At 31.5% G+C, this 25,551-nt stretch overlaps 1 protein-coding gene across 23 annotated transcripts in view; it reads right to left on the bottom strand.

The window, feature by feature from the left end:
- Positions 1–400: 400 nt before the first annotated feature.
- The window catches only part of LOC132757261 (cilia- and flagella-associated protein 70-like), a 42,516-nt gene continuing 17,365 nt past the window's right edge, over positions 401–25,551 (bottom strand). For 6 of the 23 annotated variants that reach the window (XM_060748490.1, XM_060748489.1, XM_060748493.1 and 3 more), the window contains 21 exons: positions 25,356–25,391; positions 20,313–20,354; positions 19,292–19,312; positions 16,378–16,602; positions 15,970–16,031; positions 15,564–15,626; positions 14,794–14,932; positions 13,879–14,064; positions 13,033–13,113; positions 12,531–12,583; positions 11,965–12,080; positions 11,347–11,511; positions 9,247–9,405; positions 8,066–8,149; positions 5,732–5,782; positions 4,032–4,216; positions 3,393–3,545; positions 2,503–2,664; positions 1,994–2,083; positions 1,348–1,497; positions 401–757 (listed from right to left, as the gene is read on the bottom strand). In XM_060748490.1, the coding sequence (XP_060604473.1) occupies positions 677–757; positions 1,348–1,497; positions 1,994–2,083; positions 2,503–2,664; positions 3,393–3,545; positions 4,032–4,216; positions 5,732–5,782; positions 8,066–8,149; positions 9,247–9,405; positions 11,347–11,511; positions 11,965–12,080; positions 12,531–12,583; positions 13,033–13,113; positions 13,879–14,064; positions 14,794–14,932; positions 15,564–15,626; positions 15,970–16,031; positions 16,378–16,602; positions 19,292–19,312; positions 20,313–20,354; positions 25,356–25,391 (2,304 nt within the window). In that variant the 3' untranslated portion in view covers positions 401–676. Of the gene's footprint in view, positions 758–1,347; positions 1,498–1,993; positions 2,084–2,502; positions 2,665–3,392; positions 3,546–4,031; positions 4,217–5,731; positions 5,783–8,065; positions 8,150–9,246; positions 9,406–11,346; positions 11,512–11,964; positions 12,081–12,530; positions 12,584–13,032; positions 13,114–13,878; positions 14,065–14,793; positions 14,933–15,563; positions 15,627–15,969; positions 16,032–16,377; positions 16,603–17,440; positions 17,492–19,291; positions 19,313–20,312; positions 20,355–22,897; positions 22,919–25,355; positions 25,392–25,551 lie in introns of all 23 variants that reach the window. The other 17 variants (XM_060748491.1, XM_060748497.1, XM_060748504.1 and 14 more) reach the window with 14 other exon arrangements.

The following is a 25,551-nucleotide window of genomic DNA, read 5'->3' as shown; positions in this document are numbered from 1 at the left end:
ACAGATTTTACCCAGACCAAAATCATCTGGCACACCTGGCCATAGTCTGATGTTTGCTTTCCAGTCAGTATATATTTGGTAATTTTCCCCCAAAAATGATGAGCGGTGTAGTCCAAACTGAAAGATGGAATGGTCCACTTAAAATAAAAGGGAGGAAGCTATCCAGGTTGTTTGAAGAAGACTGTTAGGTCAGACAAAGGTCATATTCTTAGCTGGAAACTCGACATGACCTTTGACATATGACCTTGACAAAAAAATTTGGAATTCAAACAAACTTTCAACAAAAGCCTATTACCTGCAAATTCCTTTACAAATTTTACTAAACATAGAAATTGCCATAGCATTTAAACACCAAATAAGAGATTTAAAAATTGTAATACATAAGAAAAAAAGAAACGGGTTTGATTGTAAAATGTGTTTTATTTTTTTCCAACAATATATACTTCTAATACTTTATAAACAAGTAAAATGCATTGTAAATAAGTATGATAATATAAATATCACAGATTCTGTTTTTTAAATAATAGTCACAATCTTCTCATTTTTCATTTTTTTAATAATTTTTATCATGGAAACTTTTCATATCAATGGAAAATTTCTTTACAATGTTTATTTCAGTCAAATTGAATCCTAAAACATTTTTTGTTCCTGTCCATATCAGATCTCTTTCTTATTTTTAAAACTGAGGATTTCCAAAGCCAACTTCTTTCTGTGTTTTGATAATTTCATCCAATAAATCTGTATCCTCTAAATTGACCTGAAAGAATATGAAAATAAAACGTTTAAGTCTTATGCTGTAAAATAAAGTTCTCATATGGTAATGGTGTTAATATCATCAGAGTCAAGATCAGCAGGCAAGCGTAAGGCAAGAGTAAGGTAATACCAGATTTTCTGGCTTCATGGTGTTGGCATACAAATTAGCCATACTCTGGTCACTGCTGTTGTATTTATCACATTTTCAGTTAACAAAGAAAATTTCATTGCATATCTATTATTTATTTTACAGTGAGCATTTATTTTACTTAGTTGGGACTTTTTTTTCTAAATTCTTGTTTGTTTGAAGTCTTGTTAAGATTCTAAGTTGACATATATTTACATATTCACAATTAAGCTAAAAGGCTGATACCCAAAGTACAATAAGGGTCAAGCCAGACTTAGGTTTTTCAAGTTTCTCTTACAGCAAAAAAAATAACATGGGATGTTCCATGTCTTATCACAAAAACAAACCCCCCCCCCCAAAAAACCCACACCTATCAACTTCATTATACTGAAAAAGATTGTGGCAAATGGCAGTGTGATCCATACTAAATGTATAATACATTTCTCACAGATTCCATAATTCCAAACCTTTATTGCATATTTATAGGCTTGCTCAGCCTCCAGCTGTCGTCCTGTTTTTAAGCAGACTAGGGAGAGATAACCCCAAACTTCAGGGTCAGAATTATTTAATATGTTTGCCTCTGATAGAGCGTCTTCTGCTTCTGATAATTCTCCAAGCTAAAATGTTAGAGAAATACTATGATAGAACAAGGAATAGTTAGAAAAAAAACCAAGGAGCCAGGGCTCAAAAACATGGTTTCTTCTTTGTAGCTGATTATCAAAGTTCTGATTGATGTTGTTATCAAAATCTGAAGAATAATCTGTATAAAGCTATGGCCCAATATCAAAACGGTAAAACAACATCTAAAATAATTACTGCTGATATATTATGGTAACTGGACAGTTAATTTGTGTAACTTGTCAATCATTTGCTCTCATTGACTGAGTCATTTCAATATTAAAAAAGATTCAATGCAGTGAAAAGCGTATTTAGATAGTATAAAAGAAACTGACAGTCAATGTGAGCAATAAAAACATCAAATATGAAATGAAAGGACATAATTTCCAACATGGCTTGATAATGCCTACCATTACTTAAAGTTAAGTAAATTTTAGAGATTATATTACAGAATAGTGTCAAAATTATTATATTACCGTAACTAAAAGTACTTACTCTGTAGCATGCCATACCAACCCCAAGCCATGATACACAAGATGGAGATCTTTTACATGCCATTAAGAATGTGTTCTTAGCCTCTTGGAACTGAAATTAAAACAATTCTTATTAGTAAGTAAAAAAAACAATGTCAAATTAATCATCAAATTATTAGCCTATTAGCCTAATTTTATGCAGAATTTGGGCATACAAATAACATTTTCATCTTAGAAAGTCAATTAAAACGTATCTCATTAAACTCTCAGCAAAAAAAATTGACCAAGTATTTGTACTTGTATATAAGTACAAATTTTTCTTATCTTCACTTTATCTTCTTAATGTATCAAATGTTCATGAATTAAATTTTGCAAAATCTTCTATCTGAAAGAGTATTTGTATAAGAATGTAACAAAGCAGAATAAATCTCTTAAGCAAATGAGAACCCTGATCATTGACAAAAGTCAAATTAAATCCTTTATAAACCCTTCCATGAAAAATAAAAGAACATGAATTATAAGAGCAGATACCTTTTCATCCCTTAAGTAAATTGAGCCTAGTCTAAGATATACAGAATGCATTTCTGAAGCATCAGCTACAAAGTCTATTGTTCTCTCATAACAACCTTTCGCCTCTGTTGTGTCATTTATCAAATACATCACATGGCCCATCAATGCCCACACATCCGGGTTCTGTAATGGAAAGTTAGTTAACATTCATATAAATATTTGGATAACATCAAAATGAATGTTTCTGTTTAAAAGTTTATCAACATAACCAATGCTTTCCTATTTTTTTGACTGTTTGGTATACCGCCTCCGTGGTCGAGGGGTTAGAGTCGATGACTTCTTATCCAGTTACCTCTCTGGCGTGGGTTCGATCCCCGGGAGATGCTTTGGTAGTTTAGCACGAAGGAAGGTAATCTAGTACTGGCGTAACTCTCCAGGAACGATGGTTAGGAAACTACCCGCCTATATGACTGAAATACTGTTGGGAAAAGGCGTAAAATGAAACAAACAAACAAACTGTTTGGTGCCTGTTTGTTAGGTTTTGCTTAGGAGCATGAAAGATGATGTACTTTTTTATTATCACTTATGAACAGACTTGATCCAACACAGTCTGCAACTTTCACCTGTTTCACTCTGTAGGAAATTCCACTTTTCCAGCCTTACAAACAAAGGAAGACTTTTACAGGCAACTGAGTAGAAAACCCAACTTTTTGTAGATAATTTTAAAATCTTTCTAGTAAAAAGAAGTCAACCATTTTGCGACCATAGTAATCGGTGTTGGTCTCTATTAATTTTCAAATGAGAGGCTAAAGTGGACAGATGTAGTTATTAATTAATAATAATTCTATGTTACTGTAAGATATTGTATGTCTGCTATGCCAAAGACACAGAGTTATCAAACTTGTACATACCTGATAATCAAACTGTAGAGCTTCATTTAAACTTTCCTCCGCCTCCTTTAGCTCACTCTTTTGTAGTTTAACTCTTGCTAGAGCAATATGATAATGAGCTGTGAGACCTCCCATTGGTGATAACAATTCATGACCCAATGCCCGCTCTGTAAACTGAAAAAAATAAACCAACAATAAGATTTATAATTGACCCATAAACTATTGAATATGGACTTGTCCTGCCTCAATTTTTGGAACTGTATTATTTTTCGAGGATATCAAGATGAAAATCTGAAGTTGGTCAGCCGACAGTATAGAGCCTGGTCAGACATGGATGTTCAGGCTGGCCTGGCCCTATACTGGTGGCAAAGACTTATCACTTTTGGTTTCAGCAGGGTAAGGATTAATGACATTCTGATTTTGTTAGCATGCATGCACAAGTTTTTAAGATAAAATTTAAACCTTTGCAGACATTTTTTTTTATTCCTATTTTCAAATATTTTTTTTAAATTTACTTGGAGCAACATATGCTTAGCTTTAAAATAAGTTATTACTGAAATCCTTTCTTGAAATTGTTTTTTTAAAGGGTAAGTCATCCTAATTTAATTTGTATTTTTCAAATTTTTCCCTATATCTGAACAAATCAGTGAGTAAACTTACTGGAACAGCCTTCACTTCTAGCAGCCAATCAATGGCCTGCATGTAGATACTGGAGGTGGGTACAGGGGTTGGTTCTCTTGGCGGAGTCTCTTCACTAGCCTCCTCCAGTTGTGGGGTACCTCTGGCACTTCCCCTGCGATATTCACTACTTGGTCTTGACAGATTACTATCAGATTTGTTTCTCCCTGAATGTAATTAACATATAATGAATGTTTAGGAAAAAAAAAGACATGTATGAAAACATCAATAAGCTTCAAGATAACTGTATCAAAATATTTTATTTCTAACAATAAGAAATCATTTTAGTAAATTATCTGTTAAGTATAATAGAAATAAGATCCACATATCTACAAGTTTTAGATGAATTTTAACTTTTTTATTTCCATATAAACGATAATTATGATATAATTTTTTATAACTTTCATTATTTTTTTTTACTTCATATTAAGATATTATTTTCATTCACAAAAATGACTGTGTCAATAATAACGCTCACACCATGCAATAATTAGATTTAACATTTTGTTCAATAAATTAGCATGCATTAAAGTTTACAGAGTTCATACATGCAGAATATATCAAATCTTTAATTCAGAGTTGAAAAAGCATGCATGCAATATTTTATGTACTATTACTGACGCATTTAAAATGTTTGGAACTCATGTGCAAGAATTCAAATGACAATGTAGATATTCAAAATAGTTATAATTACTAGCACATGATTGACAAATCATCATAAATGCCTATCTATAGTGAATATACCATGATTAAAATCATATACATTGCATTTTAATATTTAACATCAAGTACATAGCTGCTTTTATCAGGTAAGTATAATGTAGGTATAAGATATTGTAGTATAGTATTAAAAGCATGTGCTATTTTTATCGTAACTACTTTAATTGTTCATGTAATTCTAGATACGCTATTTTGTTTTCCTTCAACCCCAATAAATTTGTATCATAATGTTGTGGTGCTTTCATTATAGAACGTAAAATGTTTTTTATATCCAAAGTTACTGGTTATATTGACCACTGATGAAGACTGGCCTAGCATAGACAAAAACTTTGATATACCATGTATTAAGTGTAGAAAAACATGTCAATCTAAAAATGCATTTTTTTTCGAAAACAGATTTCACCTAATCTAAATTTGATAATTGTTCATAAGGGGAAGGGCCCTGATAAATGCTGAAATATCCGTTGGCCCAACCCTTTTTATGTATTTTAAAGAAATTCATAATGCATGTTTGAATAACATTTAAAGGAACATTTTATGGAAATCATCCGTAAATTTAATTGAATAAATGTAGTGTGTTTTGCAATTAAATATTTAAATAATCATGCAATGAATTTTATCTAGAAGCTTTCTAATAATATATTAAGTAAACTAAAGCCTTTGACATACCCCCCCCCCCCCAACTTAAACTAAAGATGGACTTAATTAAAACAAATATAATCAAAATATACTAATAATATGAGAAAGGAATTCACAACACAATTTAAAATGGTGCTACAGTACTAAAAGTCAGCGCTGTATTTTGTATTTTTAGGATATAAAACTGACAGAAAAAATTGCCTGCATCAAAACTTATGTGATCGAATGTGCTTAGGAAAATAAAACTTTGAGTGATTGTTTTCACAGCTTTGCCACCCGTGCCACATTCTGTGACCATGCATCGAACGTGCATTTGAATATACCAGTTTTTGTTGTCTCCCTTGAATCAGTGGCTGTTAAGTGACTCTTTTCCGCTAATAAACGTAAATTGAAAATCTTATATTATGTAATACTTACACAAAATTCATATTGTGACAAAAAACTTATGACAATGTCCTGTAACATGTTGTTGTTTTTTTAAATAGCAGTATTCTTTTCAAAGGTAGAAAAATATAAAACACACTTCTGTTTATAAATTACAAAATATCTGGGTTTAGAATTCTTTAGAAGAATCAAATAAGATATATCTCTATACAAAAGGTGTATTTCATGACCTGAAGGTTATCAAACTGAGTACTGAATCAGGATTTTGAATACAACATGATCATTGGTCAATTTCAAATCTGTATCAACCAATCAGAAACCAGATTTTTAGACTGGTTCACACTCAGTTTGATAACCTTGCACTGTATTCTTATTCCAGACATGCAGTCAGCTTACTATTCTATTTCTCCATGACAACAACTTACACAGTCTTAAACATGTTCTAACATAGTTACTCTGTTTTAGACATTTAAACCCCATGCAGTTTTCCTTCTAACACATCATACATAATTATCTAGGCATTACTCTATTTATATTCTCAACAACATTTTGTTATATCAAAATATATTTTCATTGGTCTGCTCATTGAGTATTTATTTACCCATTTTTATAACTTTTCATAGTAAATGATCACCATACTGACAAGATACAAAAAAGAAATAAAATTTGTTTGATAAAAGAATGGTAATTATATGAGTTTATTTTTTTTCCCCGTTCAATTTTAGACAAAACTTTGTATTAACAAGCTAATTAACAAATTGACCATAGCAAAAAAAATGTTCTTTGCCATTAGGTGCAAAGTGAATACAAATAATTTTAAACTGAATTTTGAGTACAAGAAAACTTTCCTATGCAGCTAAAAACCTTTAGCATCCTTACAGCAAATACAGAGCTAATGCCAAATCAGTGCAGCAAAATAAAACAGCTCTAAAATACATTAGGCCCTTCATTGAATATTCTTGGTATCAAAAGATATAAAAAGTATTTTTGCTCAGAATGGACAATGAACCTTCAGGATTATAACAAAAATTCATGGACAATTTTTAATAATAAACTAGAGGATGCTTTTGTAAAAAAGCGCATGTCTCCCCCACTGCACTGTGACCTTGACCTTTGACCTACTGACCCCAAAAACAATAGGGATCATCTGCTCTATAAGACCAATCATCCTATGAAGTTTGAGGGCTGTAGGTCAAAAGGAACTCTAGTTATCATCCGGAAACGAGAAATTGACCAACGGTCACTGTGACCTTGACCTTTGACCTACTGACCCAAAAACAATAGGGATCATCTGCTCTATAAGACCAATCATCCTATGAAGTTTGAGGGCTGTAGGTCAAAAGGAACTCTAGTTATCATCCGGAAACGAGAAATTGACCAACGGTCACTGTGACCTTGACCTTTGAACTACTGACCCCAAAAACTATAGGGATCATCTGCTCAATAAGACCAATCATCCTATGAAGTTTGAGGGCTGTAGGTCTAGAGGAACTCTAGTTATCATCCGGAAACGAGAAATTGACCAACGGTCAGTGTGACCTTGACCTTTGACCTACTGACCCCAAAAACAATAGGGATCATCAGCTCTATAAGACCAATCATCCTATGAAGTTTGAGGGCTGTAGGTCAAAAGGAACTCTAGTTATCATCCGGAAACGAGAAATTGACCAACGGTCACTGTGACCTTGACCTTTGACCTACTGACCCCAAAAACAATAGGGATCATCTGCTCTATAAGACCAATCATCCTATGAAGTTTGAGGGCTGTAGGTCAAAAGGAACTCTAGTTATCATCCGGAAACGAGAAATTGACCAATGGTCACTGTGACCTTGACCTTTGAACTACTGACCCCAAAAACAATAGGGATCATCTGCTCAATAAGACCAATCATCCTATGAAGTTTGAGGTCTGTAGGTCTAAAGGAACTCTAGTTATCATCCGGAAACGAGAAATTGACCAACGGTCAGTGTGACCTTGACCTTTGACCTACTGACCCCAAAAACAATAGGGATCATCAGCTCTATAAGACCAATCATCCTATGAAGTTTGAGGGCTGTAGGTCAAAAGGAACTCTAGTTATCGTCCGGAAACGAAGAATGGACGGACGGACTGACGGACGGACGGACGGACTGACGGACAGGGCAAAAACAATATGTCTCCCCCCGAGGTGGGGGAGACATAAAAAATACATTGTAAATTAAAATAAAAATATACTATATGAGCAGACCAAACAATTTTGCTACATGTATATGTTGATGATATCATGTACTACCTGACGGGGGTTTCTCGGAGAGCACAGATATTGCTACCCCCTCCTCCTCACCCTCTATTATCTGATATTCCAATCTCTCTGAAACTTTGTCCCAAGTAAACAGTAATTTTATAACCTTGTGAACCTAATAATTTCACCTAAACCTTTATTTTTCTCTCTTTTGCATAAGAAAATTTATCTGGTAAATGTAAATGTAAGCTTAAAAGTTTCTTTTCTAATCTTTATCATTAAAATAAACTTGATATTTTAAGTTTGTTTTATTGAAGTTAACATAATTTATACATTACTTTATTTTAAAGTTAAATACATAAAATGTTTCTTGTTTTGTAAATTGTAATTTCGGAAATCTGCGCCAACATGTGTAGCAAAGTCAGCTTTCTGTATTTATACTATTGTCTATGAAAATTTATACTAATTGTTTTACTTCTTTCTTCAATAATGAAATTCAATAAACATGTAAAACAGAAAAAGCTAAATACATGTACATAATTATATATGATCAACTGTGTAGAGAAAGCAGATATAAAACTAAACACCTTGTGTTAGTTAATTGCATAAATTAAATATTTCTTTCCTTGTTAATTAATTCTATAAATTATAACTAATCAATATTTGAAGTACTAATTTATCCTTTAGCCACTACTTTATCCTAATTTCTAGCATTTAGCTTAAAATTGCATGATTCAAATCTATAATTCAAAATTGAAGACCAGTCTGACAATGGAACTCTATGATTGGTCAATTTAAAACTTATATTCCTAATCAGCCAATCAGATGCTAGAGTTTTAGACTGGTCTCCAATTTTATTGTCTCTGTAGCACACTGCCAAAAATAACAAGTAAACAAAATCTGCCACACTTTAGAATTTGGATGGGTCATAATTAAGTATTCTGTTGGTAAATTAATAATCATATATGCAATATGTTACATTGAAGTATGAGCTTGCAAAATTTACTGAAGCAGAATATAACAGATTTTGTGTAGGGGTAAACTATAGTTGTGCTGGAATAATATATGTATAAATGTATAAAAGGCTATATATAACTTAAGCTTCAATAGCATATGGATGGAAAGGAAAATATACAAAGGGGAAATCACTCACACAATTAGGATATGGTAAAATGGGAATATCTGTAGTAGAAAAAAATTCTGTACAAATGTTACAATAGAAGACCACCCACCTGCTGATGATCTCTTGGAAGCTGATGGTCGTCTTGCTGATGACATTTTTTCACTAGATCTAGCTGAGCCCTGCCCTCTCTCACTTGAGGGCGGGGTTGGCTGCTTTATATCTGGAACTAGCGTATTGCTAGTGGGTGGAGCTAGACCACCCTGATCATCTGTAAGTGAACACACCCATTACAAAACACGCCCATTTAGCAATAAAATGACTTTGCCTCTATATAGTGTGAGCCAATTGTATTGTTAGCCATATTCTCCTGTTCTATCTAAATAAAACCTAAAACTAGCCTGGCACAAGTTCAGAGTTAAGTTATTTCTTAGAGATTTCTATCATTGCTTTTCCATATTCAAAATGTTTTTAAAACCTCACTGTAACAGAATTTTTATTTTTTGTAACCTCTTTTCAGTCTTTCCACATCTGTCATCATTTAACTAATCTTGAACATTTCCTTGCAACTTTTTGTTGTAACTTGTACATCATTTTCACATGCATACTAGTTATAAATATGCTTCAACTAATAAATGAAGTTGGAGATGGCCAAGATATAATGCTGGGTTTATAGAACTGTTTTTGGAAAAATCATGCAGATTTATTATGTGACACAATATCAAAAATTACATATGAAATCATGCAGTTATACATAAATACATTGTATTAAAATCTGAATACAGGGTGTAGTTTTTTCATCAAGACAGTGGAATATGAAATACAAGACAATATCTGTCACATCTTACCCTCATTAATGGAATATAATTGTAATTTCAAACCAAATGATTTCTTGGTGTCTGAAAATTACAGTTTAGAAATTAGATTTTCTGGATCTCTATCAAAATGATGTTAAGAGCTTACAGTTTTCTCTATTATAAAATAATAGGTATGGGTTGGAAATTTCTGACTTCTTATAAAAAAGGCAATTCAGAAATTGCCAAATCTCTAATAAATTTGCAGTTTAGAGGTAAAATTGCTGGGTCTCTTTTAAAACTGAAAGAACATGGCAATTTATAACAAGTACTGCCAATTTAGAAAAAAAAATAACTTGAATCTCTGTAAAAATGCAGTTTAAAGGTTAAAACAGCTGAAGCCATATGAAAATGGAAGTTAAATTTACAGATTCCACAAAAGTGTATCTATATGAATGGCAGTTATGAGATAAATCTTGATGAATTCTAATAAAAGATACAGTTTACAGATTAAAAGATCTGATTTCATGTTGTACAAATATGGCAGTTTCAATGCAAAAATTCCTGATCCCCTGATGACTAAATATTGAACAGTTCAAAATTCTGTTTAAAAATTGTACATTTTCATGCTAAATCTGATAAGCAATCATACTGTCACCTAAAAGTGCAGTAAATGGTGAACTCCTGTGAAATTCAACAGAAGTGAACCCTTAAATTACTGCTCTAAGATACATTTCTTTAAATGGCTGCATGGGGAAGCTGGGGAAAATGGGTAAAGAAACATGGATAGCATTTCAGAATGATCCATGTGAAATTACAGGTAAAATGTTTTAACATATCTTAATATTTTGCTGTATAGTTATATCTGAATATTTAAATATTTTGCAAAAGCATTTTTTATGGCATTTGTGTAAAAACAAAGCAAGGCAGATTTGATTGCAAGCTTTAATTTTTTCTAAGCTCTAGCTAATGTGTGTCTAAAATAAATGGCTGAACAATGAACTGTCCAAGAAATAATCTCTAATGTCCTTTTCCAGTCTAAACAGTCTACATGTTTATTAATTATAACTAGCAAAAAAATCTCTATGATATATACCCTGCAAAACCAAATGTTTTTGTCTAATTCCTTATCTTATTGTTAATGTCTTACAATCTAAATTAAGCTTTGGATTCCGACCAATCATTGCAGGTAAATTTAAAAGGGCCGATACCAGAAATAAATCAAAATAAATTACCATAACCATTAAGCAAATTTGCTGACAAAAGCATATACCATAGTGATAACTTGGGGGTAATTATATAACGTTTGGGTATATAAAATGGTGGTAAAAATAATCAAGCTCTGAACTACTGTATATGTATATATATATATGTATATATATTAAGCTAGCACTTTGTTACTATATTTAGATACTCACCTTTATGTGAAGCCTCACTTTCACTATGCTCCACCCTCTGTTTGGCAAGCTCCTCCTCTCTCAGCGCTCTTGCCATGTTAACAGCTGCCTGTTGGTTTAACTTATTGGCCTCAATGTACGCCATCTCAGCTCCTATCTCATTCTGAACAGCGTCATAGAATAATCCTGTCATACAAAATGAACAATTTGATAAAATATGCCTTTTTATAAATTATCTAGTATCAAGTTCTCCAGTATAACACGCATAATTGATTAAATAAAACATTTAATTTAAGACATGACTCAATAACAAGACAAAAATGATATATTAAACTTAACATCGTGGGGATTTAAAACATTTGCAGTATTAGACAAGGGAATGAACTTGGGTCTTTCAAATGATGTAGAAACAAAGCTGTTTAGAAAAGGGCTGCTGAAATAATTTTGCATGGCAATTAGTGCTTGACCATGTCATTGTACTAAAATTATAAATTTTTCAATCAAGAATTAAAACAGTTTCAGAAATTATATGGTATTTTCAACGACAATACAAGTACAAGTAAATGGTTGATTATTAAAAAATCACAAAATAAATCTTGAAATGCATAATTTTTATATCCCCCAAAAAATAAATTTTACCAAGCATTGTCCAGGCTAGTATACTCTTAGGTTGTACGCAAGTTGCCGCCTCAAAAAATGTTTCCGCAGCTTCGTGCTTCTCTTGTAATGTACACACAACACCATAAAGTAATAAACTATAATAGAAAAAGACCATTTAAGTCAGTATAAAAATATGTGTTTTATTATAAAGCAAGACTCAAGTTTGAGGTTGCAAAAAACTGAATTTTTAAATAAAGAATCTTTAATTTGCACAAGGAAAAATTGAAAGAAACCATTTTAAAAGACATCAAGAGTACTATCATTTTTTTTAAATTAATATCTTTTTAGAATAACAATGAAATAAGTGCCGTTGTTTCTTTAATATTTTGAGCTGTTTTAGACTTTTATTGGGATATATTTTCTTTCTATATACATGTAAAGAAAATTTAATTACTGATCAAAGAGTCCAATGACAGTCTGTCCTAATTATTTGCAATTTGGCACGAGACTAAAATATCTTGAATTAATGAAAGCTGAATGAAATCATTTGACACGTACCTTCAAGATTTTAAGAAAGTCACAACATGAAAGAATTAAAAACTTACCCATGTAAATGCTTTTGATCTATTGCAACAGTTTCTTTAAAACATTCCTCAGCCTAAAATATAAAATAAAGTTTCCTACTGCAGGCTATCAACAAAATCAAAATTCTCAAATCTGTTATTTGGTTCACAATGCAACAAAGCAATAAGAAGTTTTATATCCATGAAAATTTTGTCGGCCAAGGACTTATTTTTGTTACACAATTATTATTAGCTGAATTTTATCAAATAGATAAGTTGAAATTAGTAAATCTTTTTTTTTAGGTTTCAAGTCATACACTGTTAAGGTCATACAGCCACTTTCTAGATTTACTGGTGGAGGTAGGCTATACAGGGGCCCTTCTGCCAATCTAGCTAAATACCTTTCTCACATGAGAGAATACAAAAGTCTCATGTACACTTTTGATGGCAATGGAATGATTTTATATACAAACTTTACAAAGTTTAGTCAAAGAAGTGAAGTTATTAAAAGTTTTTTTTTTTGTTTTTGCTCTCAGAAACCTACCTTGGTAATATCATTGATGTATAGACAGAATGTTCCATAGTCAAACCAGTGGCTGGGATCATTTCTGTCACGTGCAATACGCTGCAAATTTAAACAAATACATTTGAAAACATACTTAATGACAATTTTCACATTGCATAAGAGTGTGTAATTGTTGCTTTGCTAATTTTCAAAGAATAACTTGATATTAACTACACACAAACAAGATTACCTATATTTTGTATTTTGTACTTTCTTGCTGCTAAATAATGCTTAAGTGAAATACATAATGTAGAACAAGAATGGAAAAACAAGTTCAAATTTTGCCAAGGTTTGTGTCCTGCAGATACAATTAAAATAATACTGCCTTTCTCGCATCTTACTGGTGACAAAAGATGCAATGGCATTCTTATTATTTCACATATACAATCTTAAAGCAACATGAAATGACATAGCTCAGGGTTTTTCTCCAGGATTTTGGGAACATAAATTGGAAATTTCAGCAATGTTTTGTTAAAAATAGGGGGAAAATTGCAAGACTTAAATTTTGCAGTGATTAAATGAATCGCAAAGAATCACTGTCTAAGGTGGCATCTTCAAACATTTAAGCACCATAACGTTAACAGTGAAGAAGCTCTTATTTTCAAAGATTTTAGAATTTGTTATTCAATACTTTCAATTGGGAATATTTTCCTGTGGATTGGGAAAATATTTGGGAATATGACCAAATATCAGCTATAAAATAAGCCCAAAAAAATCCATGTAGCTACATACTTTCCTCATAGTAAAAATGCTACCAAATTAAGATTTTAGGTAAATGTGCAGATAATATGCAAAAGTGTCAAATAAAGACAAGAATACACATACCTCTTGGTAATATTTTGTGGCCAGTTCAAAGTTGCCATTGACTTCAGCTTCCCTGGCAAAGTGTTTCAGCTGTGCCGAGTCTGTGAGAGGTGCAGGCACTGGAGCCTGGTCCTCGAGGGCAAGAGTCTTGGTGAGGGACTCATGCATCTGGTCTATCAGGTACACATACAACTCACTCAAGAATGTCTGAAAAAATATGACATAAAATTTACACCCACTGCCTATGTTCAACACTATCACATACACTATCATCAGTGTTTTTTTATACATGTTTTTAACTTTCTTCAAGTTGACGTGATGTATAAAGTGTTGAAAATGGTATTTCTAAATGTAAGATATTTCATACCATATTCTATACCATTTCTACTTTACCTTTTAAGGGAATGTCCATGTACAAACTTAAATACAATGGAAAGAAAACCTTGATTTACATATAAATCAACCCCAATCCTGCCGATTTTTTTAAAATAAAAGTTTCCAGCTTCCATTTTCAGAACTTTACATTACCAATTTCTGGAATGTCAAGATGAAAATACATGTTTGAAGTTAGGCAGGTAACAATATAGAGCCTGGTCAGATTGCATGGTTGTACAGGCTGGTCAGTTGTACACTGATGGCAAAGGCTAAACGCTTGGTTCCAGCAGGTTTAGGGTCAAGCATGGCAGTAGTTTATTTACTTGGATTTGCTAAAAGTGTTAAAATGCTACATTTTACTTTCATTTGGTATTTATTTTACTTTCATATTAATTCTCAATATAATTAAATACTGGTAGGAGTTAAACCATTTCTGCACTAAAGTGGTGATTTATTCTCATTCATATAAATTGTGAATAAAATCAAAATTTTAAGAGTAAAATTTTAATCCTTGTTCTATACTAATTATAATTCCATTACAATTTGGAACCTGTTCAGTACCTGCAACTCTTGTCTGTCTTCAAAGTTTGTTGTTTTCAGATATTTTTCTCTAACAATTTTCACAACAGAGTGTTTTAACTGTTCCTTGAAGGCAAAATACTTCCCAGATGCATTCAGCTCATAGATTAACTTCTGCCGTCTGCAACCAAAAAAAACCTTCATTACAATTTTGTCTACAGTATATAATATTATGATGCATGACCAGAAGTTTAAAAAAAAAAAAAGCATGCAAAATGTAGAGAAACAAATTGGTATAAGCATTTCAAGCTATAAGCAGTTAAGCTCCGTATTCTATATAATATTCTTTAAACTCTCAAAAGATAAAATCAAGATGCAATGTTAATATAAAACCTAAATAACGATAATTTAATAGCAAAGTTCAAGCACTTAAAGTAACATTTCATGGTATTTAACCAATGATCTGCTGTATAAAACAAATAAATACTTGTTTTGTTTGTTTGTTAGTTTTCACACAGATTTTAACACATTTGGTTTTATCTCAGTGGCCAGTCTGGCAACAGCGCTCCTGGATAACTAACCAGTAATTACCAATTTCTCTGGAAGTGACATATTACCAATCACTAATTTGAGATCATTTGTCACAAAGAAATTCTTATACATGCTAGAGGACCAAACAAGGGCTCAATGGTTTACAAATCTGATACTCTCTCTATTGAGCTAAGCAGGCAGACTTCGTTAATGGCTAAACAACTTAACAAGAATATGAGAATTTCACAAAGATAACTACATAATAAGAAATAAAAACCTACCTAGATTCCATGGCCTCCTGGGTAATATTTTCATCTGTTCTGAGCTCATCCCCAAACATGTCCCTATCAAATAAATAAATATTGAACTTTTATAATATCTATATTGTCACAACTGTCATTACTGTCTTAATTATATGCAAAAGATACATAGAAATAAACATTACATCATTGTACCTTATTATGAGTATAAAACCTGTTTTATATATAGCATAAATTAAAAACTTGACATTGGCATAATTCTTTGACCTGCTGAACTTCTGCAATGCATTTGCCAAGCTTTGAATTTGGAACAGTACATTCAAAGTTTCAGGAATTTTAACAGTATAAAATCAAGTAGCAAAGGCTAATCACTCCAGCAGGTTAAAGAGTTAACAAACCTTAAGAATTTCATGATCAAAATTCTTACCTGAATTCATCAAGGACAAGACCAGCAACACTGGAAACTTGGGTGTGGAAGTCTTCAACTGCCTGGTAATGAATGAAATATTGTTAAATATTTGAAAACTGCTTTGGCCAAGACATAAATGTTTAGCAAAATGATCATGCACACATGTTTTATTGCATTAAAATAATGCTTGAATCATAATTTATTCATTTTAAGTTAACATTAGAAATTGATTTAGACTATATAACTCACTAGCTACGCAAAGGTTGTTGTAAAACATTGACATGAATGATTTTTAAAATTTAATTGGTAGATACTAATTATCTTTTATAACACATTAGGCATTTTTAAAATTCTACCAAAATCTTATGATTAAGTTACAACGTAATCTTCAGTATACTGACTGAATTTGAAAAACAAGATACTTACCCTCTGTGCTCCATCAGTTCTCTTTGGGAACAATGGTCTTGGAGGGATGTACTCTGCGACTCTACGTGCGAGCTCCTCTGGGGGCCGTTTTGGGATGAGTGGTTTTTCTAGACGGATCTCAAACATGATGTATGACTTGGAATCAACATACTGTTGACCTTCAAGGTTGACCGGGGCTTGGGCTTCATGCTCTGAGCCTGCGTCAGATTTTATCGTCTGTGACGTCTAAAATAACAGGGAATACGTGCATGTTATTTCAATTCATTGACGGACAATGAATCAAAACAGCCATGATTGACTTTTATCTGTACAAAAAAAAACAACCTCCTAGCCATTGGTTCATTTAAATTTAAACTGTGTGACCACAACTGACCAATCAAATGTCAAAAATTTGTCTGTCTTGAAATCTATTCCACTTTAAAAAAATTTAAAGTTACACTTTAATAAAATTGCTATAGAGGTTTTGACCTGTTTTGAGAATGATACAAATAAAGTCAAATTCAACAGTTTTGATTGGCAATTGAGATTTACAGGCAAACAGTATAAATCATTATTGGGAAAAAATGGTAATATCAATAACAAAGTATTATTCTGAGTGGTTATTTCTGTTATTACAAATGAACTTTGATGAATACTATATTATGCTCTGAAATATACAAAAGAACTTAAAGATTGTTGATAAATTTGATTTAGTTTGAGACAATAACAAACATTGTGATATAACAAACACAAAAAAGATATGAAGTCACGAAATGTGAATATAATTAGAACAATCATTAAACAACAACTATATTTAAAACTATCAAAAGTGCATGTGCTCTGAATAAATGTTAAAAAAAAAAATTTCTTGTCCCTTCTTAAATGTTTTTCTTTTTTCCCCTTTTTTCTTTCTTCTATTGTTGCTGTTGTGATTTTGACTCTTTTATTGTGATGAAAAAAGTTCAAACTTTCATGCACATCAGAATGCCTTAATTTCTTGTGGCTTTTTACCAGAACTAATGTAACATTATAACTGAACGATAAAAACAATATAAAATGCGCAATAAACTCCAATTCTACTCACTTTAATTGTCAAGTTATTAATTCTACTAACTTTAATTACCACGTTATTAATCTGAAATTACATTCCTACAAGTTATTAATTTGAAATTACATTCCTACCAGTTATAAATCTGAAAATATATTCCATCAAGTTATTAATCTGAAATTATATTCCATCAAGTTATTAATCTGATATTATATTCCATCAAGTTATTAATCTGAAATTATATTCCTACAATTCATTAATCTGAAATTATATTCCATCAAGTTATTAATCTGAAATTATATTCCATCAAGTTATTAATCTGAAATTATATTCCTACAATTCATTAATCTGAAATTATATTCCTACAAGTCATTAATCTGAAATAATATTCCTGCAATTCATTAATCTGAAATTATATTCCTGCAAGTAATTAATCTGAAATTATATTCCTACAAGTCATTAATCTGAAATTATATTCCTACAAGTCATTAATCTGAAATTATATTCCTACAAGTCATTAATCTGAAATTATATTCCTACAAGTTATTAATCTGAAATTATATTCCTACAAGTCATTTATCTGAAATTATATTCCTACAAGTCATTTATCTGAAATTATATTCCTACATGTTATTAATCTGAAGTTACATTCCCACTAGTTTAATTTATCTAAAATTATATTACATTAAGTTATTAATCTGAAATTATATACTATAAATTATAGTGAGACTGCATTTTTTTTCATCATTTCCACTTAAGTTTTTTTGCAATGTGAGAAAAAAAAAAAATATTGCTATAGAAGCTGGCATGTGCCATTTTCCTTAACTTGTGCCACCAGTGATGGCACACAACTGCCACCGTACATTCCACATACAGACATAATTATAACTTAAACTAAAAATGCTTTTTTATATTCAATTTATTAATTCATATATGAAACGTTTATATACTTGAAGCTTATTAAAGCAAATTTTGACTTGTTATTTATTGCTTACAGCAACAACAACAACAAAACTAAAAAACAACAAATGTTAAAATAAGCTTTTTAAATCGCTGCGCAAGGGAGATAATATTGTACAGTCTCCTATTTTAACACGATATAACTTCAACACCCTGAAATTTGTGCTTTAAAATTTAAAAGCTATTCATAAGCCCATTCAAAACCCAAATAAAACATAATACAAAAGCTTTGCAGATATATCTAAAAAGATATTATTGACTTGCAGACGACAGACTTAAACAGGGATCCTGAGATACGTAAGCTAAGCTGGCATAATTCAAAGTCTCACTCTGACGGGACACGGCATAAATAAAATGTTATCATGCCAGTACCATTGCAAAAATCCTAGCACCCTTGCCCCACCCCCAAAAAATCAAATGCGCCAATCAATTCTCTGAGCAATATATATTATTTATGTTGCAAATCTAAGCAAGAGTGGGGACAACATTTTTCAAGTACATTCTGTATTTGAAGTGAAACTTCTGGTACTAATCTATAAGCATTTTTGTACATACAGATAAAATTCACTAATAAAAATTGCTTTTTTTTTAAGGAAAATAATCTTCTATGACAAAAAAAAACATTGATAAAACACAGTCAAAATTTAACAAATTACAAATACCCCTTTAATACCATGTTAAAATTGCAAAACATTTGTCATAAAGTCTGACCAGGCTCTATAATGTTAGCTGACTGAGTTGATTTTGAAAGTGAAATTCCCGAAAGACTTAAACTTCATAGTTGAAAGCCTTGTATTGCACAAGTTCAAGCAAATTTGTAAGAGTTTGGAATAAACTTTGACAGAGTACTGAAATACGATGTACTAAAATATCCATAGCTTGGTACTGGAATAATAACAGCACAAAAACTGTCCCAAATATACTTACTATCATGCTACTTTTATCTCCCTTTAAATTTAAATATAAACTTGAATGATCTCCCTTTAAATTTTGATAGTAAATCATTATTTCTTACAACAACGTTCTTGTATACTCAGTGACTCCCATGAATGGTTAAAGTTTCCAGATTTGGTTATTATTTTAGTTTGCCTACAAAGGATTTCCCTTTATTATATTAGAGTATGTTAGATCCTTTAAAGATTTATTATCTCCCTTTATATAAGAATATGCTGGATCTTTTTTAAGATTAATTTGCTCCCTTTAGATTAGAATATGCTAGATCTTTCCAGATTAATTATCTCCCTTTCTATTAGAAGTAAGTTGGATCTTTTTAAAATTCATTTTCTTCCTTTATATCCAAAATATTTTGTATATCAATCTACATGTATATGACTTTCCTGTAATTTTTGATATTCAAAGTGCCTATAAACTCTTTAAGAAGAATACTGCACATGCATTCCATAAACCATTGTTAGGAATGAAGCAAAATATGTGAATATTAAATACATGTATATTAAGGTAGACATACATACAATGTCATATGCTGTCCTTTAATTAAGCCATATATATAGTGTATTAGACATTTCACTGAAAATTCTGAATAATACCTAAAAATGTTGACACATGCATTCCTTATACCAGAAAAATGACAAAGCTACGTATGTAAAATTTGTATGCATCGCATACAAATATTACAGTCGGCTAAAAAAATACAACACAAAATTTATGTCGAAATGAAAATTAAACACACAGGGTTTTATTTTTTGGAGGATTCAACACTTAACACAGAGGCAGTATTGAGACCACTTGTGATTGATAAATAGTTCCAAGTCCACAAAAAAAACGTGTGCAATACATGAATAACGTATTAAAAAAAAACTCTCTATGTAATGTTATATAATACAGTCTGTTTTCCTTGCACGAAAAAGTAAAAAACACGAACAAAGCATATTGTGTGGTATTTTTATGCGTGGAATAACTCTGGTGTTACAGCTACCGTAGTTGTTACCTTCTTGTGATCATGATGATCCTTGGCATGTGTGTCGTGATCCTGATACACAAACATAACAATTAATATCACAACCATTTTAACAAAAACAGGCTTGTACATTCTCGTTTTTTTTATCACCAAAGTATTAAAACCTACAGGGAAAATGGCAGTGTTTGCTTTTTCGAAAAGCAGCGTATGACCTAAATCATGCAATCGCCTAAATAATTTTCATGCAAGCAGCTAAGTTAAAATGTTGATTACCCATTTACACCCTGAATTTTTGTACTGAATTCGCTCTGTTTAGATTTTGGAAAACTATTCAAAATTCTAATATTTAAATACAAAAATTCAGCTACCAGCAATATAGAGCTCACTCAAACTGCACAGAAGTTGAGGTTGGCCTAGCTCTATACTGGTGCCAAAAACAAAGCACTTTGTGTCCCAGCATGTTAAGATCTAACGGATGTTTAATATTTTGACTATCATCAAGCAGTTAAAGCAAGCTACTGGTGTTAAATATTTGATTTACCAAAATATTGAATATAATTCAATTTTTCATTTTTATTACATTCCCTCACATCAAAGTATCTATCTAAAACTTGAAAATTCCTCAAAAATTTGCAAACATCAAATTCAAATTTATATTCATCATTAATCTGATATCTTATATTGAGGGATGCTGAATTTTTTCATTATCCCTCATGTACAGACTCAATCAAACCAAGGTGGCAATTTTCATGTAATTTTGTTGTGATAAATCACATTTTTTCCCCGATTTTTATTTCCTGAAAAATATCAGAGATGAGTAGCTGCCATTTTCCCCATTAATACTTGTTTGATTATGAGCATGGCAGACACATCTTACAACAATAAAACAATATCAACAATATTATTACAAACATGCAGCTCTCTCAGTCAAAGTCTCTAAGACAGAAGAATAAAGAAAGAATTTAACATTTACATAACACAAACAAATTACATGCACACACAAGATTAAGAACAATTATCAAGGTTTTGCAAAATTTATAAAGATAAGGTTTTAAATATTACCAATAATATTATGATTTATGATGAAAATGCATGCGTTTAATGAACATCTACATTATATGATGACTGTCCCAAGTTATCAGAGCCTGTAACCACTCTAATCATCTTAAATGGACTTGTCCATCTTTCAATGCAGACAAAACCATTTATCATTTTAAGGGAAAATTTCAAAATATGTACTGACAGAATATCAAACAGTGCCGGCCATGATCATACTGCAAGGATGTGCCTGCTGATCTTGGTCTGCATTGGTCGCATGCTGCCAGCAGGATTATTAAGATCTTGTGCCCAAATTTTTTTAATTTCTGCCTAAAAAGCTTTATTTTTTTGCAATCTAACATACATGTAAAATATGCAAAGTGTTCCTAACACTATAAGGTGCTCAATAAGCATTTGCTATAACAAGCCAAGGCTTTTTTTCCTTCTATAGCAGGGGCTATTATAGGGCTGCTTCCCCCCAAAAAACTCTTTAAAAACATGCAATTTTCCCCAAAAATTGAATTAACATCAAGTTTTTTCTTCCCCTTTTGCAAATATAATGTGTAATTTTCCCTCAAAATTAAGGGCAGGGCTGCTTCACCAACCTGTGAAAAGCCCTGCAAGCAGTACATATTTTAGAAAATTGAACATACTAAAACAGCATACAATGAGTACCAAATATCAAATAGACAAAACATAACTTGTATTATTATACAAAATTCATGTAGTTAGGTCATAACACTAAATTGGATTTTGAGTATAAGCAGACGTAATTCCATAGAATTTAAATTAAGGCATGCGAGTATACAAGACCCTATCTTAAGACAGTCACCAAGCATTGTATTTGCTGAAATCATAAAATTCAAAATTCATGCAATACTGTAAGCCTTAAGCATTTTATATAAACAGTATTATAACATATAAGCTACAGGTTTTAATTCTGATCATAAAATTCTCTACATCAAATTATCATGCACAATACTGTATTGTACAACTCCATTTGTTTTTTCTGTCCATCTATAATTTTTATTTGTACATTCGAAATAAAAATTTACACATGTTTTAATATTTCACTTCCCCACCCACTTTTAAAACATACTTTTTAACACTCTGTTGATAATGATTTTTTTGTGCCTAAAATTCTCTATTCTGCATGAATTACAAGCAATTTCATTATCATATTACTGATATCCTAGGCAATACTTTGAGACACCAAAATGTATAACAACTGAAAAAAGAATCTGAGCAGTTTTTAATATCTTTCTCCATATATAATTGACAGTTAATACCATCTAAGAATGCTAAGACTAATTATCACAAGATAAAATTGCAATAATATGCTCTGCCATTAAAATGATAATTAAAATGTCACAAATTTTAGAAATTATATCTTAAATCCCCCCTCTCCCCCCTTCCCATCCCTCTTACCTTCCACAAACCCCATCATTGGCAAAAAGAAATCTATTTATTATACATACATAACTACAAGCATAGCATTTGAAAAGCCAGTGCTTAATATTTTCCATGTGTAAATAATCATTTCAAATGTTTCTAAACAAGTGCAACTACAGATTTACCTCTGGCACAGTCAAACTCATCTGTTATATAAAGTATACAAAGACAACACTTTGTGAATGAGAGTGAAATATAGTGACTGGTTTACTGCTTCTCCCAAATGTCAAACAGAGAAACAAGAATATTTTAAATGTGATTACATCAGTGAATGCTCCATAATGTTGCTTTAACCTACCATGTCTTGCAAACATATATATACACTTCATTGTGTAATATGTCTTGCATACACACGCATCTGCTACTTCTTATCACTGTAACTTTCTTGAGAGCAAAATTATATATTTTAACTTGCACCTCTCTTGCGAAGGAAGTATACAAATCCATTTATTCACTGTGAAATATTGTCTTCCCTTGAACACACCGTATTACCAGCCGCAGTGATGGCAGATCACTGCAGTGATGGCAGATAGCTGAAATTTACTGCTCGGTACAGGTAGGTTATAAATTTGGTTGGTATTATTATATTACACAAATACGGCCCATTTTATTGCTATGAAATTATTCTCCATTGATTGAAGATACTATTAGGTAATTTTGGACTCGTTTTTTCCTGTTTTTAGACTATTTTGAGCAGGTTAAAAGTGACAGCTTCGGAAAAATCTGTGAAAATGTCTGTTTTTTGTTCAAAATATCTCAAGTTTTAAGTAAATGGCAGGATTTTGTGTTATTAATATAGACATTTATCCATTAGGGTCATGCAAGCCAAACATCTACCCCGTGAGTCTTTTCTTGAAAGTTTTACAGATGTTCAATCTGGTCCGGTCGAAGTAAATATGCTGAACATTATTACCTCGAGAAAATAATGTCATATGCAAGTAAATGAAAATCCATTTACTGAAGTTACTCGCTGTAATATGCAAATGGCGATATGTCTTGAAAAGGTAGTGAATTATGCACTGCTAAACTTAAGATACATATGGCATTGTATGCATGTAACTGACAGACACAACAGATCAAACACACATGCATGAATATAGAAAAATGAATTTCTTCATGTTAATTGCTCTATTTATACATGTAGTGCAATCTGGTCGTACTGGATCATCACATTTTGTATTGTAACTGCGTGTTGCTAAAAAGCTTTTTCGATGCCATACTTTTCTATCTTGAGAAAATATTAGAAATGATAGTTTAACATCTCAATACCAACTGAAAGGATGCAAAGAATTGAGGAATTGACAAAAGATTTACCTTGATTTTCTGTCAGAATGTTAGCCACTTTCATGTTATTTCTGCCATCGACGGCAGCATTTAAAATAAGTATCTGCCTACAAAGGCAGCAATTTTACTTCGACCGGACCAGATTGAACATCTGTTAAACTTTCAAGAAAAGACTAACGGGGTAGATGTATGGCTTGCATGACCCTAATGGATAAATGTCTATATTAATAACACAAAATCCTGCCATTTACTTGAAACTCGAGATATTTTGAACAAAAAACAGACATTTTTACAGATTTTTCCGAAGCTGTCACTTTTAACCTGCTCAAAATAGTCTAAAAACAGGAAAAAACGAGTCCAAAATTACCTAATAGTATCTTCAATCAATGGAGAATAATTTCATAGCAATAAAATGGGCCGTATTTGTGTAATATAATAATACCAACCAAATTTATAACCTACCTGTACTGAGCAGTAAATTTCAGCTATCTGACATCACTACAGTGATCTGCCATCACTGGCACCGGTAATACGGTGTGTTGAAGGAAAGTATTTTTAGTATAAGTGACCTTGGCCTTGACCCATTTGATCTGAAACCCCATGTCAGATTACATAAAGGTCTATGATGCATACTAGTCAAGAGATAAGGAAAGTGCTATGGTAGGATGGAAAGACTGAATGGCAAACTAATACCGTAACTATAATAATGCTCATCTGAAAATAATTTCAAGTAGCATACAAGTACATTTTTAACTTTCAACTTCTGAATGGGAAAATATTGTATTTGCCCTTAAAAATCCATTTTCTACAGCTAAGTGCTTTTGTTTTGTAAACTCATCGCAATATGAAGGAGACACCATTCTTTTAATAAGGAAACAAGTATATTTTTCTTGACTCAAATACTTTTTGTCAAATTCCTATTCTGTTTTTTTTTTTGTTCTTCCTCACCAGGTCATATCATATATGAAAATTTATGAAGAAAGCAAAATTTTCATAAACTTAAGATGGAAGTTATACCTTAAACTTATCAATCAGATATTTAAACAATATTTACACAAAATTAATTTCATTCAGCAAACTTATAAATCATAAAGAATATATTATGCAAATCAGGAATGATGTTGATTATGATGACATTGGTGCACGCACATCTCTTTAAAAAAAAAAGATTTTGCACACACAAAAAAATGCAGAAAAAAATGTGACAACACTGTGAGATATGATGTCATATGTGACAACACGGTGCTGACAAGTATGCACAGGAAGTGACATCATAAAAGTGAGATCATGATTACAAACCTCGGTATCATGTGTTTGTGCTATACTATTGGATCTCTGCAAACAAGGAAACAATAACTGTGAAATCATACATGGACAACTAAACAAAGAAAGGGGAAACTACTCTTGGTAAACATACAGAAAAAAAAAAACACAAAATAAAAAAAAGTAAATAAATAGATAAACAATGAACTATTATCTCCATAACATCAATGAG

This window comes from Ruditapes philippinarum, unplaced genomic scaffold (assembly GCF_026571515.1).
Source record: "Ruditapes philippinarum isolate M1 unplaced genomic scaffold, ASM2657151v2 ctg770_1_1_1_1, whole genome shotgun sequence".
In the NCBI taxonomy this organism is placed as follows: Eukaryota; Metazoa; Mollusca; class Bivalvia; order Venerida; family Veneridae; genus Ruditapes; species Ruditapes philippinarum.
Note: the sequence above shows the minus strand (reverse complement) of the source record. Positions and strands in the feature narration are given on the sequence as shown.